At 41.5% G+C, this 16,615-nt stretch overlaps 1 protein-coding gene across 13 annotated transcripts in view; it reads right to left on the bottom strand.

Moving 5' to 3' along the window:
* BNC1 (basonuclin zinc finger protein 1) overlaps positions 1-16,615 on the bottom strand; it is a 218,490-nt gene that overhangs the window by 37,328 nt on the left and 164,547 nt on the right. For 10 of the 13 annotated variants that reach the window (XM_068275345.1, XM_068275346.1, XM_068275347.1 and 7 more), the window contains one exon: positions 2,339-2,405. In XM_068275345.1, coding sequence (XP_068131446.1) covers positions 2,339-2,347 — 9 coding nt within the window. In that variant the 5' untranslated portion in view covers positions 2,348-2,405. Of the gene's footprint in view, positions 1-2,338; positions 2,406-9,763; positions 9,819-11,957; positions 12,188-16,615 lie in introns of those variants that run through there. The other 3 variants (XM_068275341.1, XM_068275340.1, XM_068275336.1) reach the window with 3 other exon arrangements.

The raw sequence follows: 16,615 nt of genomic DNA, 5'->3' as shown, positions 1-16,615 counted from the left end.
TGATCCCTATAGGGCTAGACAGGAAGACTGAGACAAACTTCAACAGAAAGTCAAACAATGTTTGAGATTTAAATAAGACAGCCTCCTTCAGGAGATTCTAATAATTTGCACCTGATCTCATCCACCTGGTTGCAATTGTAGATATTTGAAGTTGTGATAAATGCAGAACTGTATGTACTTTTCAACATGCAAAACTGAAGTGGATGTTTATTCAAATTACACAATGGACAGAAGTGGAGCATTACATTTGTTATAGGAGGTCATCTTCATCGACCACTATTGATTAATGAAGATCAAGTCTCTGTACGCTTACTTTAAGTGTCACATTTCCTAGCCAACTGGCAAACCCTTAGGGCTTGTTCACACCACAAAAGCTTTACTAAGCGCTTTGATTTTAAAAGGTCTTGCTAATGTCATCCTATGTGTGTGTTCACACTGGAGCAATGCAATTTTGTAAAATTCCCCCCATAGCATTGCACTAGCAAGAGCTTAAAAAACTCTTTTATTGTGAACATGAACTTAAATGGTCGAAACGGGAGACAAATAGGGATTCACTCACGAATATGCACCGTAAGTGTGTCCCTATCGCTTGTGCTGCCTGAGTCTCCCCTTTCCATCTGCTCACTTATCACCATGCATGGAGCCAGGCTGACTAAGAGCTGGATAGGCAGGTGAGCAATATGAAGTAAAGCAGACCTCCTCAGCTCTGGCATAATATCAGTCCTGATCCACGTTGAGGTTAGTGAACAGGCATTCCAGATAGGGAAAGGAACAGAAAGGTGCTGTCCATAATTGTCCAAATATCATGAGGTGTGTCACAGTAGGTAAATCAATGATTAAGCATTTGGAGATGCACTGGTTCACAAACCCAAAATCCCGATGTGATCATGAGTTGGGAAGTTGCTAATAAATATTGGCAGAGGGACATTTCAAAACCAGGGTTAGGATGGGGAGCACTTCAGAACCAAAGTGAAGACATTAGAAGCACATCTTTTAAAGAAGGATCAGCATAACCTTTAGCTACTTCATAGTGTACAAACCTTTACTATACATAATGGAGGTGACATGCCAGTATGTTAAAATAAAGCTGGGAAACCCTTAGGAGCAAAATGTGGATACTTACCTCAGAAGAGGACAGCCTTTGAAGGCTTATACTGTCCTGCTGCTCCTCTGTTCCAGTGCTGGGCCCCTCGAGGATCCACAGAGCTTGCCTGCAGTAGCACTGAGCCACCCTTTTGGCTCCGTGCTAGTGAGCAGGCACGAAAGCAGTCTGCAACTTGTGGAGGTCTCAGTGCTGGAATAGTGAGGAGGAGGGCAATGGAGGGAAGCCTCTCGATGATCCCTCTCCCGAGCTAAGTACCTGAATTGGAACCTTTTTTTCCCCTTCAGGTTTACTTTAAGAATATTGCATTATTGACCAAGGACCCAATGTAAGATATTTTAAGCGCATGGAAGTATAGTTAAAGTAACAGGATTTATATGATGTTACAGAAGAAGTAGTCAGATTTCAGGCAAATTTTCTCATCCTAACTGAATGGATACATTTGCATACTATCCAAAGACAGAGAGACGTAAATGTGGTGGCTGTGGAATTCCTCTATGTCTGGATGGCTGTGAATACTATGCCCAGCTTTATGTAACAATGAGCCGATGTTGGGGATACATATTAATCCTCTGGGGAAAGCACTCCTATACAGAGTGGAAAACAGATTATGGGAGACTAAGAAAACCAGTCTCAGGTTACCCCTATTAGCATTTCATCAGCAGCACTTCCTACAGGGGTTTAGAACATCTGTTGAAATTGTGTGTGGAAGAGGTTTATAGATTGTAGTCATCAATAAATACAACTGTTCAAGATATAAAAAAAATAGTGTTCTGATAAAAGAAGTTTTAGTTGTAAGACCTCACAGTAAGAAAATAGAATAATAAAAAAAAAGAATATGGAATAATAAAAAATAAAAAAAATGAATATGGGCTATACAATCCTGGAAAGGGTGATTCTGGTGAAACATGCTCTATTTACACTACATGCTGGTATATTACATCCCATACTGCCTTTATAAATCTGCTATGGGCTGCAGGAAGAACACCGCTACCTTAACATCTAAGGAGCCTTTTATCAGGCATCTGATTGGCTACCTGAAGTAAAAAGTGGAGAAAGTGTAAATTGCCCTCTTTCACAGATCTCCCCTTTGTTAATGTGCAGCAGAAGGACTGAGACTCCAGGGCAGATGATGCAACATATATTGGTATCTAGCAAAAACTACATTGGTATTCAGTGTGATCTGACACCTGAAGGTGAAGTGTTAAATACGAAGAAAAAAAAAACACAACTTACCTCATTCATTTTGTTCCTTGGTTCAGTCCCCCAAAACAGCTGAATCTCATTCCCTGGAATGCACTCACTAACACACAAAACAGAAGGTCAAGTTACTTTCTGAAAACATTTCTTGGCAATGCTTCTCAAACCAGCTACCACCCTCATCACAGTATTCTCTGCTGCTACAACTAATGACTTCTGTTTGGTATCAATAAACCTTAACCCTTAAATATACCCAGAGCCATAGTTCATCCCAGCCTTCATTTCTCAGACTATGCAGGAATGGTTTTTGGTAAACCCACTAGTAAAGCTCACACATGTATTTACTACATCAATTAAAGAGAACATGTAACACAAATATGAAAGTGGAAGCTGCATTTTTTCTCCTAACAGCTTCTATAAATACCAGCAATGATCCAATATTTGTTTGAAGACCAGTTCCCTTAAAAAAAAATAAAAAAAAATGGGGAGGTGGGGGGGTTCCAAAACTTCACAGTAAATGTAAAATGCTTAACCTTCCATTTTAAAGCAATACATCTGCAAAAACAAACCTTGCTTTGTGAAGTGGGAAAATGTGCACTGGTTGCTATGGGCAACAACGCTGTGTAAACCTTAAAACATAATATTCCTATAACTAGTTGCTACAGGTAGCAAAAATAAATACTTCCTTCATATGAAACCCTGGGCTGCAGGTACCGCTTTCAGGCCCTTATTCAATTCCTACATTTTTTCCCCCTAAGAAATAATTTTTCATCTTTTGTCACATGACTAGTGCTGGTGAAGTTGGCCAATGGGAGCAGTTTAGTGAAGCAGGAAGGGGTGGGTAAAATGTATAAATGGCTTTATAAAAGCTGCGGGTGCATAATGCTGCCAGCAACGGGAGCCTGATAAGGGCATGAACACGGCCAGGCATGCGTATTGCAGCCCGACTGACACAACTGGAGCCTTTTTACCAGTGAAAATTGTAAACGGTGCAGCTGGGGAGGGCGGCAAGGGACACAACAGAGGACATGGGGCTGAAGGAAGCCCCAGGTAAGTACAAATGGTGCCATAGGGGTCGTCTCATGTATATGGTAAATCGGTGACCTTTGACCTGTAAAGTACTTGCTCTGCACATGTGCAGTATGTCAGTTCAAACCTCTGTGTCCGCCCTCGCCTTATCGTGCACACTTCCGTCACATACCGTGCGTGGTTCATGTGAGGAGACGCACAGGCTGCAGTAGAGGGAGTCAGAGCATTATTTTCATAAAGGGACCAGGTTGGTACTGATATACTGCGAATGGTTACGGGTCAAAGGTCACAGACTTACCAACGTCACGGCTGCTACCAGAGCAATTCCTGGACAAACTGAGCCACTCAGGATTGAACAGAAAGATAGGTAAGGCTCTGCCCACACCTGTGTATGGACTTCATTTACCCACCACTAGTCACCTCAGAATATGGCATGGCAGATTTTTCATAGATACAATCATATTTGGTTAAGATGTGATCGCAAGCTGGATTTTTTTAATGCTGTGTATTAAGAAACTACAATCTTTTCTTTCAATCTGAATTATCTAATCAAAAATAAGATTGTTCCCTAAAATGGGCACCTTAAACTTACACAAAAGTCAAACAGGGGCAATAAGAAGATCTACACAATGTTTTCCCAGGTTTGCTTTACTTCACAGAATTTAATGGATTGCTTTAAAATGTAAAACTGCTTATACACCATACAATCTGGACTGCAATTACTTTTACAACCTTCTCATTTCCATATAGTATGAGAGACTGCTAAAGTATCTGTTCAAGCTATATTCCTTACTCTTCAACTAAATAGATTTATTAACAATGGACACAGTTGTGCGACTATTAGGTGTATAGACTTATTACATTAGGGTTGTGCAATGTTACTGTAGGGCAGATGTAGAAAGCCAAATATGCCCATTGAGGAGCCATAACAATCTATATTATTAATCTCAGCAGAAAGGGGAAATGGTCTATTCAGCACCGTCTAGTAAAAAGCATGTGGCTACAATCAGATGAGCATAGCATGCCAGGACAGACAGAATCCTTGTACAAGTAATGTCTCAGTATCAATTAACTGACCAAGCATAAGCCACAGCTCACACAGAAAAGGATTAGATCATCATTGGGCTCTGTCACTTGTCTATTAACCCATTAAGGGTCACTCCTTCAGCAAAGTTATAAATGTTGCGGAAATTGTTTGAATTTGCTAATTCTGATATTTGTTTTGGACACGGTGGATCAATTTTTTATAAAACAAATGAATAGTATATGGGGGATTTGTCTGATTTTTCAAACAATAGAAGCAATCAAGAAGACTGATTGACTTTAAAAGACCTAAAGAAGAAAAAATAAAGACTGGCAGGTGGTATTTGGCCACCTTGAGAGACATTCCTTATTTTGGAACCACCTTATCCTTTTGGAGCCCCCTTGTCCTCCTTGTGTCCCTAATTCTGGTCTCTTGTACAGATTCATACAAGTACAGATTCATACAAGTACTTTTATCTAATAAAAAGACGGTCTATATCTTTTATATCCCATGTCAAAATCATTGCCTTATGAATTATTTAATGCTAACACAAGAGAAAAGAGGTGATTTGATACATGAAAAGAAGTGGCCAATTAATAAAGCTGGGGCATGTCAGCCGTAAGTATGCATCACTAATTTACTGCTGCACTTTAATGTATCACGGATTTCCAGTCCACAAAGCAGTGTTACCAAGAATTAGGGTTGAATTACCACAGCAGCACCTAGCTACAGAAATAAATAGGAAATGGTATTTATAAAGCAGTGATAAGTGTCATCGCTTGCTGCAGTACTCTGGGTAAATATCCCTGTCCTGGAGAGAGCGATACCAGTTACCAGGGTAAGTCAGTGGCAGGGAGTATCATCCAACGCCTCCACCTGTCCTGTTATCTCTGCATTACCACCACAAACAATTGCTGCAGGACCTCATTCTAAAATTCCATTGAACAGTTTCTTTTATCACTGCAATTCTCTGAAGTACATTCATTAAATGCACTAAGAATTGCAGTGATGTAACAGAGAATTGTTACCACTATAATTCTTGTACCTTTATAAACTGGCCCCCCAAGTTCCTTGCTCATGAACTTGTCATCTTATGCTTGAATGGAGGTGTGGCAGGGGAGTGGCTGGAGATGTTGGAGACTGGTAGGGGGCGTGTCATTTGCTAATCTGTATTAACCCTAAAAAGCATCCCTCCTTTTACCCATACCTCCCTACTGTCTGAGATACAAGGCAACCATACACACGAAACACACTTTATAGTCATGTTTGTTGAACTAAACAACAGCTCACAAGTTTACTGGTAATTTGCACATTTTCGAAAAAGGAAGTCCAGGTTGCATCTGGTACCAATATTAGCCTGACTTCTACTACCCAGAATGTGGCATGCAGCTAAGGATTATTGGAAAAGTGCATACAGAGCTAGTATGTGGTATTGTATGTGGCTTGTATGGATTGGTTTGCTGTGCGATTGCCAGGTGACACTAGGAATCTGGCCTCACCTAAACAATGCAATATTCTCATGTCAAATAGTCATTGGGTGCAGCATGCCACATTTACTTGCATGCCCTCAAATGGGACACCCTAAAATGTCTCCCATGTATACATGCATAATAGCACAAATGAAGATTTCTATTCAGAGCGTTTATGGGGAATATAAATGTGGTGCTAAAAACCTCTGGGAAACCATACCTGTCAACTAGACCTAATTGACACAGACATCACTGGTAGGTCTAGCGTGAGCCTAATTAAACATGACCCCCCCTCAGCTTTCAGCACTGCCACCTGAAGCCAGCACACACATGAACTGCATGTGTTGCATGGTTACTTTTCAGTTAGCTGAATAGCTCTATGCCAGCAGCTGACACGGTCAGTGAACAGCTGTGCCACATCATACAACTGACCTAATTGCCAAAAGGCCATGTAGCATGTCTATTTCATGCATGTCCACTTGTGTATGTTGTAATCACAGGCAGAGTACATTTCAGACATTTCTGGGAATTATGTGCAGGCAGAAACCTGGTTCCAAGTTACAGGGATGTACGGGTGCAGGAAGCGTTGTGCAACATTCCACAGACCCTCCACACGCAGTGTTACAGAATGATCTCACTGGTGTCAGTCGGTGGAAGCACCATTTTGATTTCATCATCTTTGGTAATAAACAAGCCACATACACAGTGTGTGGGAAGCTGGAAGCCTGGAAACCTAATCATCAAAATCATAGTACAGCTGAACTCTGCTTTTGTAACAGGAATACACAGGCAGGGCCAGACATGAGTACAAAAATTCATAACCACTGAGTGTACCTAGTCACAGAAAGTCATCTGCATCATCTCCACAGCTACAAGAGTCACTGCGCTCTGTGAGGTACACTGAGGAGACTAATGACTCAAATGCTGATGAATGGACTGTGGAGAGGGGGGATTTCCTATTGTATTCCTTTTTCCCAATCAAGAAGGAATTAAACTATAACAGCAATTACTTGATGTCTGGAACTGGATGGCTGGTTTTATTTACATTCTATGTGATAAAAATAATAATAATAAATAAATAAATAAATAGAGGAGCCCTTGCCAAAAAGTATATTTGTGGTGCAGGTTAGACAATGAACTCCAACACTTCACAGGTAATTGGCGACATCCCCATTTTAATTTTAAACTATTTTTTTTATTAGTTATGATAAATTAGCTTCTGTACATTCAGATTTTGTGTTATATGGCTGGCCATACACAGGCATTTTTCTGGCCAATTCAATCACTTTGTTAAAATCTGCAAGGGTCTATTACCTCTACCATGCTTGACCGATAAAATGCCTGAAATTGTATGAAAATTGATAAGAACAGTGTTCTCGCACTTTGGAAAATGTTCATCTACCAAGTAGGAGCAGCTGGGAATTGACACATAGTGTTGTACTGTAACTGGCGATTAGTGGTTTGATATCGATTTGACCAATTTGATTCCTGCTGAGATCTAACATAGGTGGTAACAGACTAGAACTATAAAGATTGTGAACTTCAAGAGATAGTTAGGACAGGACTAATGCTTTGTGCAAGAGGTTTGCACTGTAAAAATACATAATAAAATAATGTGCATTACCATACCAATGTTGCTCACAGGCTGAGCATGCTGCACTATTCCTAAAGTGAAGTCCATTGAGATGAATGGTTTTCTGCAAACATTCAGTTATGCAGAAAAGTAACCATGTTTAAAAATGGCCCATTGTATGTTTGAAGCAAAGACTGATGACTTTGTTATATCACTTCCAATTTTCTGCAGTACTTTTCATAGAATACTGGAAAAAAAATTCATATCACACACCATCTCACACAGAGACTCCCAATCTAATTACTCTAACACCCTCTAAGAAGGATAATTGGGGAGAAAGCAAATGAACCTACCATTATGTTTTTGGACCTACAAAGAAATGACAGATCTGGAAAAAAAATTCAGGCACGCATGAGAGGATCATACTGACTCCAAGCTGTTAGTGTCCTTGGCAGGTCTACCATCTATGACCCTGGAGCTACAAGGCAAGAGTGCAAACCACAGTCCACTGTCACCACACTTCCAAACTTCAGTACACAATGCTGGGCTTCCAAACTTCTCACACCCTTCTTGATGTCAAACACCCGAGTCTAGTCAAACCTCAGAGTAACCTGAGTAAAAGCTGGATAACTATGGCGGACATAGGACTATGGTAGGGGAGCCCTCCTAGGGACAGTTAGCAAGCATATATACTGTAAAGTACTACAGATGTTAGTGCTATAAAACTACAAGAATAAAATAATGGCGATCAGAGACAACAAGATACGCTCAGGAGTAAAATATTGGGCACCTAGTGGAGTGGTCATGTTGAACATTATGTGTCCTCTGGTTTATAAACAGGCAGCTAATGTGCGAGCTATATAACTGAGCTATTCTGATGTTACAAGAATGCTATACATCAATATCATTTTGTTGTAAAACCCGAAAGGGTTTATGCAGCTGAATGCAATTCACACATCAAATTAGAAGAAACCCCTTCAAAAGACAGTCACGTCATGCTACACACTACATCTTAGAAAACCAGGTTACAAATGTAACAGATGTAAGTAAATTCTATACGTAAACTTTATTCTGCTAAACCAATACAAAACAAAAAACTACTTTTAAAAAGAATACTGGGCGAGATTTAATAAAACCAGTGCAAGAAAAATTAAAACTTAAAGGGAAGTCTGCCATATGTATTTCCTTTTAAACAATACCAGTTGCTTGGCTATCCTGCTGATGCTCTGCCTCTAATACTTTTAGCCATAGACCCTGAACAAGCATGCAGCAGATCAGGTGTTTCTGACATTATTGTGAGATCAGACAAGATTAGCTGCTTGCTTGTTTCTGGTGTTATTCAGACACTACTGCAGCCAAACAGATCAGCAGGGCTGCCAAGCAACTGGTATTGTTTAAAATGAAATAAGTATGGCAGCCTCCATATCACTCTCACCTCGGGTTCACTTTAACTACTGCAAAAGTGGAACAGAAGCTCAGAAGCTCTTTGATGCGTGCATCTGCTCCACTTTTGAGCAAGTTTGGCACCTATTTTCCTTGCATTGGTCTTAAAAAAATTTGCCCCAGTGATCTCAAACAGAAATGGAAAGATATGCCTCCTATGAGCAAGCCGATGCAATTGTATAATTTTGCTATGTGATCTGAAAGCGATGACAGGAGGAAATTATAACGACAGATTTTTCTGTAAGATATCTTGTTCAGAATAACTCCTAAAATATTAACACAAAAAACACCCATTTGAAAACATTTGTTGTGTTCCTCTTCCCAAAAACAAACTGTTTGACTTCCTTAGTCTTTGGACTGAAGAGTTAACTAGATGCTTTTGAAAATTGTGGATGTCTGTCTTTGACTGCACCCAAAGGATGACATGTGGATTGAGGCCTCTTCAAATACCAGGATAAAAAAAACAAGTCTCACATGAACTGCACAGCACATCAAGACCAAATGATAGAAGCTTTCAGCTGACAGCTACACTTGCTATGTGTGCTGCAGATGCCTGAGCAGGTAACAACCTATCCATCACATGACCACTCAGTGCTAGAGCCAGACTATCGTTACCTGTGCATATCTCCAGAGAGAGTGGGCCCTAAGCCTGTGTGCCATTATATTACACATGAGCTTACGCAGATGCCTACCAATATCAGTCAGGGATCTCAGGCAATTCCTTTGAAGTTCACACTGCTATTCTCAGAAAAAGAAGAAAAAAATACAGGAACGGATGTCTCAAATACTAAGATACAATCTTTATATGCAATGAGTTTAACAAACTTCATTTTTTTTTTCAAAGCAAATACACAAGCATGTACTGATAAAGCCTGTACCAATAACACAATATAAAACAAAGCATGCACCAGTATTTTACATACCTGAACATTAGCTGTCAACTGACCCACACGCAAAAAAAGAATCACATTTGAGAGGACTCGCTCATGGGAGAAAAAAAAAACAAAAAACAAAAAAACGTGCTGTGCCAAAAAATCTAAAGCAAGCTGCAAAAGTTAAAACAACTTTCCAAAAGATGCTAAAATTTTAGGTTCAGTAAGTTAAGTATGCAATTACATTGTTTGCAGAGAGCTAATGAAAGAAGCCACTGTATTCAGGATCTGCCCAAACTATGTCACAGGTCACACAGGGGCAACTGTATGCTGAATTTCATACATGTTGGGACCCATTTTGTCCTTGTGTAAATTGTCAGACTCCACATCAGGTATTAACCCTTGCAGTGCATGTGCATTGCTAGAGACAGAAGGTTTTAGTTTGTTGTTCTGTTTTGGTATGTTTGCATGTGTGGTTAGGTTTTTGTGTCTGCAGAAGGGGGGAGGAGGGGGGGTCTCAAATCTAAAAGGTACCCAAGTTTGTGGCAACTACATGTATTCATTTTTCATTTGGAAGCAGTATGTGTACATTAAACTGCTTGATGCATCTGTTATCGCACATATATGGCCACACAGACATCTTTCCAACAGGTCTGTGCTCTGAAATAAATAGCAGTTCTATAGGTTTTCTTCATATTTAGAAAAAAAAAAAAGTATCCCTGTTTGAAGGTTGAATCCCAGTTGCCTTAAGCTCCCTATTAAAAAAAAATCTATAAGAACATTTGGATTTAATGAAAAAAAGTCCAATGTTTTAAAACAGTTGCCAGCACGTAAATGCTAAAAAGAAGATGATGACATTATCTGCTGTAGCCTGTAATAAAGCAGGAGCTGAGACAGTGGCAGCTCAGTGGTAAGAAAAGAGGAGCAGTAGAGAAGAACATGTTTCTACACTGCCTTTGAGAAAGTTTGGCTTCCAGCTATGCACTGATTAATATCAGATCTCCTCCTTTACTTGCCTCTTGACAATCGTGTCACATCTGGCTGACAAATCCTTACAAGCTTATCCAAACCTAGGCAACCCAGATCATGCTCCAGGACTCGCTAGAAGGAAGCGGCAACACCAGCCCTGTACTGATGTGCCATCATGAAACTAATGAAGCTGACTTCACTTGTAGACTGCAGAAACACGAAGCAGCACAACATGCCTGGAGCTCCTCGCAACATAGATGTTAGCTCACCCAACAGATAAAGACAACAATAAGCTTTCCAGTTCAAGAAGCTGAAACAGCGGCACCATTCCAAGCTGCGAAGAGGCGCCTTGTAAAAGGAGATAATCACAGATTAACATAGGAGCAGAAAGACACCTAGATGCAGGCAGAACAGGAGAGCTTGCACTTTCCATCGCCAGCATTACGTCAAACTCAGAAGATGGTCCGGGCACACCTATCTTAATGGATACAGCACGGTTAAAGCCATCTATCAGTGTATTGATTGCACTGTACCAAGTTCAGTGGAAAGATTGGTTTCCTATCCGCAACTACAGGAAAAGCTTAACATTAAAAAAAAGAGAAAAAAAAAAAAAACTACTAGACACATTTTGCCATAAAATACCTGCTTTTTAAAAATTAATAACATGCACTTGTGAACAGCATTTATCCAGCCCATTAAGGGTTATGACAATGGAGTGAGCTGAGGACATGAGAGGATCACTGAAGACAATACTACTGTGATGCCCGTAGTCTCATCATCATTTCCCTCATCACATTGGGGACCGCAGGACTAACAGGAAGGACAACGGAATGCTTCAGTACCAGCAAAAGCATGTATGCATAATTTACAGACAATCACTGGCCACTAATAATCCTCAGGACTTTAGGAAAATTGTTTTACAGCCTGCTCCTAAGAGCATTGCTTCTGCTTCATAATAGGAACATTAATGTACTTGCTTAAAGCACTTTCTACAGAACTCCTTTAAGTTACACTGTCACTCAGCATCATTAGTGGCTAAGCAGTGCGAAGTCTTCCATGTAGAAAATGCACTTGTTACAGACATAATTACATTTTTAATGTGCTGACTTATTCTGAGGGCACCAGATCACCATCAATCAATGTGTACATTTATACAGTCAGTATGCAAAGCAAATGCCTCTATAAATAAATGATATTCAGACGTATACAGAACACAGATTTATCTTGCATGGAGAATAAATGACAGAATAGACAGATGTATAAGAAAGTTTCTTACTTTGTCCATCGCTAGAGTGAAATCATGTCCCAAGCAGTTCCTCATTCCCTCAATGAGTACTCCAGCTATGTCTTCAAGCGCACTCCTGTCTGTACAAGTACTAAAACAGAACATCACACGCCTTCTTAGCCTTGTCTGAATATGAGCACCTCTAGGTCTGATGAATGCTAAGACTGTGCACAGGGGAGTGGAATGAGATCCTCCCACTTGGTGTTCTGTGGGCCCTCCAAGTTTGTGTCTGCCTAGCTCACTCACCTCTGCAGCATGCTCTCACCTCAGTGCCCTGTAGTGCTCTGTTCCAGCATGCTCACACAGTCACAGGGCAGTCCCCTCACAGCTGGCTGGAAGAGGGCATGACACTCATCTTTCACAGAGATTTGATCAAAAGGAATCACAGAAGCTTGAGGCACTCCTGATGCAGTCTAAGGAGATTCTACCTCAGTTCTGGCAGCCTAAGTAATGCATTAAATCAATGCAGCTGACCTAAGGCCACTCACATTTTTTTTTCTTGAAAACAGAACTATCTGTGTATAAACCACCAGGCCTATTTCGAATTGGAATTGCTTGTTAGAACCAGTGACCTAACCCCACATACACCTTGCCAAACTGATATTATTCAACACTGTTTATGGAGCTTAAAAGAAGAGATAGAAAGTCGAGCTTTCATTCAGGACAAAACAAATAATGTAAAGGCAATGAGGAATGTACAGAAAAAAACATGTTTGAAGGATGTAATAAAAGGAAACTGTCTCACTGCAAAATTCCTCTCTGAGGGCTCTTTTACATACAAGCGATTCCGATTTTGATGCGATTTTACAAGCGATTCCGATTTTTTTGATGCGATTCAAAAAAAAAAACAAAAAAAACAAAACAGTGACAAATCCCCAATCGGAATCAGAAATTGTAATTGCAATTTGCAGTGTAAAAGAAGGCCTGAGGGCCCTTTCACACTGGAGCGGTATGGTAAATTTACCGCACCCCACCCTAATGTTAATCTATGGGGTACTTCTTACTCCCTATTTTACGGTATGCTGCTCCGGAAGTGGCCTAACGTGTGGACATACCTACGATACCGCATGACGACCTGCGGCGATATGCCTTAAACCGGAGGCCATATAAGTCTATTGTAACGCACGTGTGTTTAAAAAAACCACCACAGTTTTTCACGTTGCGCATGCGCGGAAGCGTATTTTAGCAATATACTTCTGCGCACGCCATCGATTGTCCAACAGGAAGTGAACGTCACTTCTCATTTGGCCGGATGCCAGTCAGGGATTAACCCGTACAGACGTGATGCAACATGGAAGTTACCCAAGTAATGCATGTTGTGCTAATTGCACAACTTGCGCTACCTACCTGACGGAAGTAATGATAATTTTACCACTGTATAGTGAAAACCCTCCATTTATGGCCCTTAGAAAGAGAGATCAAAATTATTAGCAGACTGCAGGTTGGATATATGAGGTGATCTGAAAATTAGAGTAGCCAGATTGGAAGGAACTTTGTAGGTAAAAGCTAAGGGGTACACACAGGGCCAATTCCAGCAAAAATGGGGACTTGGGCAAAAATCAACATGGAATCAACCCACACTCCCCCCCCCCCCCCTCCAAAACAGTGCAAGAGGTTGCACCTCACCCCAGCGCAGCATTAAACGCCCCTCCTTTCTGGCCCAAAAGAAATTCAGCAGCAGGTGCCAAAGTCCCACCAGAAACTAGCATCATTAGGAGAATGACCCCCCACCATTGACATTCGGGCCCCCAGGTCACCCCCCAAAGCCAATAGTGGTCCCCCAGGGCCCATGCAGAGTACTCACAGCAGTGTGCACTCACCTGTCCAGCCAGGCAGTATGTTACAACAGCAGTTCTCGATGGATACTTCGCGTACGAAGGACAAATGGGATTATATACCAGTGTCTCTGCTGCCCCAAAGTCACATGACCATGCTGCTTTATAATTTTTATATTACTTCCAACCTACACGATTTATTTTCTCACCACTCAGGAACCCTGAATCATATTGTCACGCTACTACCTCTCAACCCTTATATTAACTCTAAAGTGGACGTCACACTCTGTGTGTTGCATAACACCATCTACAACGCAGGCATAATGATACAAACACTCACATGCAGCAACGCTGTAATTATCTTACCGGTCAGCGGATCCAGCGATGTCGCAGCCAACCCTGGAAACGGAGCTTCGCAGGAGTCTTCCTGCAGCGGCATCCCCGGCTCCCCTCCAGTCATGACTGAGCGCTCCTCCAGGCGAACGCGCGCGTCTTTAAGAGGTTCTTATACTTTCAGACGTGCGTTGTGTAATTGGAGTCAGCTGACATGATTGTCAGCTGACAAAATGCTTGGAGACTGCTTTTGGTCTGCTGATTTCTGTTAGGCTGCACTGATTGGTTGTTCCCTTCTGGGGGTTGGTTTTTGCTTCTTTCTTGCCTGTGATAGCAATCAGTACGCTGGTTTTGCTGGGCACCGTATCACTCAGTGATAAACATATTGTATTTTAATGCGACTGCCAGACTGACTTAGATACGACCTTAGCTTTACTGACCACTCTTTCACCTAGTCCTTTGTACTGCAGCCATCTGATCTAACGTGTATGACCCTAGCCTGTTACTGACTCCGATTCTGCCTAGCCCACTGTACTGCAGCCAGCTAAGATTGTGTATTTATCCACTTAGCACCTAGCATGATAAACGCAGTGTAAAGCAACATGCACAGTGTGAACTCATCCTAAAGGTACAAGAAGCAGTGTTGTAGCAATAGGGGATGCAGAGGTTGTGACCGCACTGGGGCCCCAAGCCCCTCAGCTACGCCATGGACTGTCACCCGGCAGGAATCAGGGCACAATCCATTGGGCGACATTGTAGGGCTGAAGCTGTATAGATATTACGCTAGCCTGCAGGCTAGCAATGGGTTCCGTTGCTATGCAGGGCTGAGGAGGGCTAATGGCTCGGCGCACAACAGAGTGGGTGGGGTGAGCAGAAAAAGGTCCTCAGCATGCGCTTGGCTGAGATGATTTACCAAGCAGATAATTTGCCGAGGCACTGAGGGGAATCAGGAGCCGCTGCACACAAGCTGGATTCTCAGCAGGGGCGGCCCCAACCAGTTACCTCATCCAAGAACAGTCTAGCGCAGGCATGGGCAAATTCGGCCCTCCAGCTGTTACGAAACTACAAGTCCCACAATGCATTTGCCTTTATGAGTCATGGCTGTGGCTGTCAGACTCCTGCAATGCATTGTGGGACTTGTAGTTCCTTAACAGCTGGAGGGCCAAGTTTGCCCATGCCTGGTCTAGCGTGTGCACACTGATTTACTGTAAATATTGCTTAAAGGCCAACCTTACTTTATCAAAGGCAGACCTATCGGTGTCAAAAGAAAGTATTCTGCATTAGGAACAGCCAGTGATAAAATACTCAGCATATCTCCAAAAATACTACTAGCTGGCTATAGGTATTTTTAGGCATGAGAAATGACAACTCACTCATCTGCAGCATTGCTGTTTGGTCACATTATGGTCAGTTTAAGGCCCAGCTCCAGTAGGACATTTATTTTTGTACGCATTTTTTTGGGTACCAATTTTCACATGGGAAGAAAAAGGAGCAATTTTTATGTGAATTTTAAAAAGCATCTACCATATTGGACAATTTATCCCAAAAAAATTCTGCAGGCTTACGTTTTTTTCATGCATACAAAAATTGGGATGTAGTGGAAATTGTACATGGAAAATACATTGCTATCAGGCAGAATGCGGTATCGCTTTTGAAAAAGTGGATGATTTCAGACCTAGTGAACCTAGGGTGGAATTTCATTCTTCTTAGGGTTAGGAGTTGATTAGAAAGGTTAGCATCCGTAAGCAGGTTAGGGAAAAGTTTGGTTTAAAAATTAGAGGTACTAGCTTAAAAGGAACCCGATGTGTGAGACCTATGGAGGCTGCCATATTTATTTCCTTTTAAAAAAAATACCAGTTGCCTGGCTGTCCTGCTGGTCTTTCTGGTCAGTCCAAATCACACACCTGAAACAAGCATGCAGCTAATCTTGTTAGTTAAGACAAGGTTAAGGATAGCATCAGGAAGGGGGATTATGTTGGGGGGCAAATTAGGAGTTAGGTGTCAGGAAGGGGATATAGTGTTAACTTTATGGTTAGCTGATGGATGGGGACATGCACCAAAACACTAAAAACTACATTGCTGTAAACCTAAATTAGCAGGGTATTGGTAACCTCACTGCTTATCAGGAAGCTGATGTCAAAATACTGTAGTGGGCGGCAGTCTGATGACCACTGTCCAATGGAAAAAGCCAAGCGAGACAGAAAAGGGCAGTACAATTTAGGAGTAAGGTGTAAGGGCTCAGGCACACTACAAGCGTTTTTCGGACCGCTTTTGATCGATTAGCGCTTTTTAAAAATTGCTCCTATTCACTTTCATTAAAATCGCTTAAAAATTGCCCCAATTCCTTTGCGTACGGGTTCACTGTGATTTTTAAGAAAGTGAATGGAAGCAATTTGTAAAAAGAGCTTAGAAATTGCTAATCACAAAGCGCTCAGAAAAGCGCTTATAATGTGGCTGATTCCTTAGTCCTCCATAAACAGTTCAATACAACTTCACTGTATTGGCTGGATAGTGTACTTGTTAAGGGCACCGCCACTGACA

The sequence above is a fragment of the Hyperolius riggenbachi genome, chromosome 3 (genome assembly GCF_040937935.1).
Source record: "Hyperolius riggenbachi isolate aHypRig1 chromosome 3, aHypRig1.pri, whole genome shotgun sequence".
NCBI lineage: Eukaryota > Metazoa > Chordata > Amphibia > Anura > Hyperoliidae > Hyperolius > Hyperolius riggenbachi.
This window is presented reverse-complemented; position numbering and strand designations above follow the sequence as displayed.